The sequence below is a fragment of the Bison bison genome, unplaced genomic scaffold, assembly GCF_000754665.1.
Source record: "Bison bison bison isolate TAMUID 2011002044 unplaced genomic scaffold, Bison_UMD1.0 scf7180017864356, whole genome shotgun sequence".
NCBI classification, from domain to species: Eukaryota; Metazoa; Chordata; class Mammalia; order Artiodactyla; family Bovidae; genus Bison; species Bison bison.
This window is the reverse complement of record NW_011494928.1, coordinates 3,850,707-3,852,458: the sequence shown is the minus strand read 5'-3', so window position 1 is coordinate 3,852,458 and position 1,752 is coordinate 3,850,707. Positions and strand designations below refer to the sequence as shown.

Sequence of the window (1,752 nt, the reverse complement as noted above, 5' to 3'; positions counted from 1 at the left end):
CCCCCGTCTCTGGGATTCTCCAGGCAAGAACACTGGAGTGGGTTGCCATTTCTTTCTCCAATGCATGAAAGTGAAGTCGCTCAGTCGTGTCCGACTCTTAGCGACCCCATGGACTGCAGCCTACCAGGCTCCTCTGCCCAGGGGATTTTCCAAGCAAGAGTACTGGAGTGGGGTGCCATTGCCTTGAATCTGTCATAATTATTATATATATATATATATATATATATATATATATATTCCTTCTCTCTCCTGGCTTCACTTTCTTTTTCTTACCTATTAATAGATCCCTTCCCTCGAATTAATCCTGTGACACTACCTTAAATTCTTGTTCAAATAAGGTGAGATACCTAAAAATATATACAGAAAAACCTAAGCAAGGTTCACTGGCAGTCTGTCGTATCAGGAGAGGGGGAAAAAGTAGTAGATTGGAAACATGATTAATGTATCACAGTAGATTATTTTAAGAGTACTGGAACTGGTAAAAAGTTAATAAAGCAAAACTGTGTACTCTTTGGGTACCACACACATTTAAATCTTGGATTATCATATTCATTTTCATTCTGTAAAGTTAGTATTTCATCAAGACTATTTGAATGGTGAATTTAGGTTTTTTTGAGAGGTAGAGATTTGGACTCTCCTATCTTGGAATGTTTTATTTTTATTTTTTTTCCCTTAGGATAATAAAAAAGACTCAATATAGTATTTACCTCCAACAAGCTCCTCTAGACTTGGCACATGAAAAGAATATTCAGCACAAGCCATCTTCTTTCTTCCTTAGGGGACAAGGCACAACCTTTAAAAGAATAACATAGCTATTGGGGAAAAACTAGTCTGAACCAACTAAGTCCAAGATGGCAAAAGATTCAACTTCCAGTAGACCTTGAGCATTAGTTGTAAAGCATTAGCATCTAAATGGCACACCCACAAGCACCATAACCACAGAAGGCCAAAAAGTGGGTGGTGGCCCAATTCCCGAAAATCTCTGCCCCAAATAGTTGGAATAATCCTCCCACTTGTTAGCCTGTGAAGTTACCCAGCCCATAAAAACTAACCACCCTACATTTTGGGACCTCTAGCTTTCTGAGCTGGCCCACACTGTCCATCTTTCTTCTAAGGCCATCTTGCTTTTTGAGACAGATGGCATTCTGTTTATGAAATTAGTTCAGTTCAGTTGCTCAGTCGTGTCTGACTCTGCAACCCCATGGACTCGAGCACGCCAGGCTTCCCTGTCCATCACTGAATGTTGAGTTTTAAGCCAACTTTTTTACTCTCCTCTTTCACTTTTATCAAAAGGCTCTTTAGTTCTTCTTCGCTTTCTGCCATAAGGGTGGTGTCATCTGCATATCTGAGGTTATTGATATTTCTCCCAGCAATCTTGATTCCAGCTTCTCCTTCATCCAGCCCAGCATTTCGCATGATGTATTCTGCATATGAGTTAAATAGCAGGGTGACAGTAAACAGCCTTGATGTACTACTTTCCCGATTTGGAACCAGTCTATTGTTCCATGTCCAGTTCTAACTGTTGCTTCTTGACCTGCATACGGATTTCTCAAGAGGCAGGTCAGGTGGTCTGATATTCCCATCTTTTGAAGAATTTTCTACAGTTTGTTGTGATCCACAGTCAAAGGCTTTGGCATAGTCAATAAAGCAAAATTAGATGTTTTTTTCAAACTCTTGCTTTTTCAGTGATCCAATGGATGTTGGCAATTTGATCTCTGGTTCCTCTGCGTTTTCTAAATCCAGCTTGAACAT

General features: G+C 40.0%; 1 protein-coding gene across 3 annotated transcripts in view; it reads right to left on the bottom strand.

Annotated features, from left to right (window-relative positions):
- The window catches only part of LOC104999610 (chromosome unknown open reading frame, human C11orf54), a 23,369-nt gene that overhangs the window by 14,648 nt on the left and 6,969 nt on the right, over positions 1 to 1,752 (bottom strand). For all 3 annotated transcript variants that reach the window (XM_010855169.1, XM_010855170.1, XM_010855168.1), the window contains exon 2: positions 708 to 793. In XM_010855169.1, coding sequence (XP_010853471.1) covers positions 708 to 762 — 55 coding nt within the window. In that variant the 5' untranslated portion in view covers positions 763 to 793. The remainder of the gene's footprint in view (positions 1 to 707; positions 794 to 1,752) is intronic.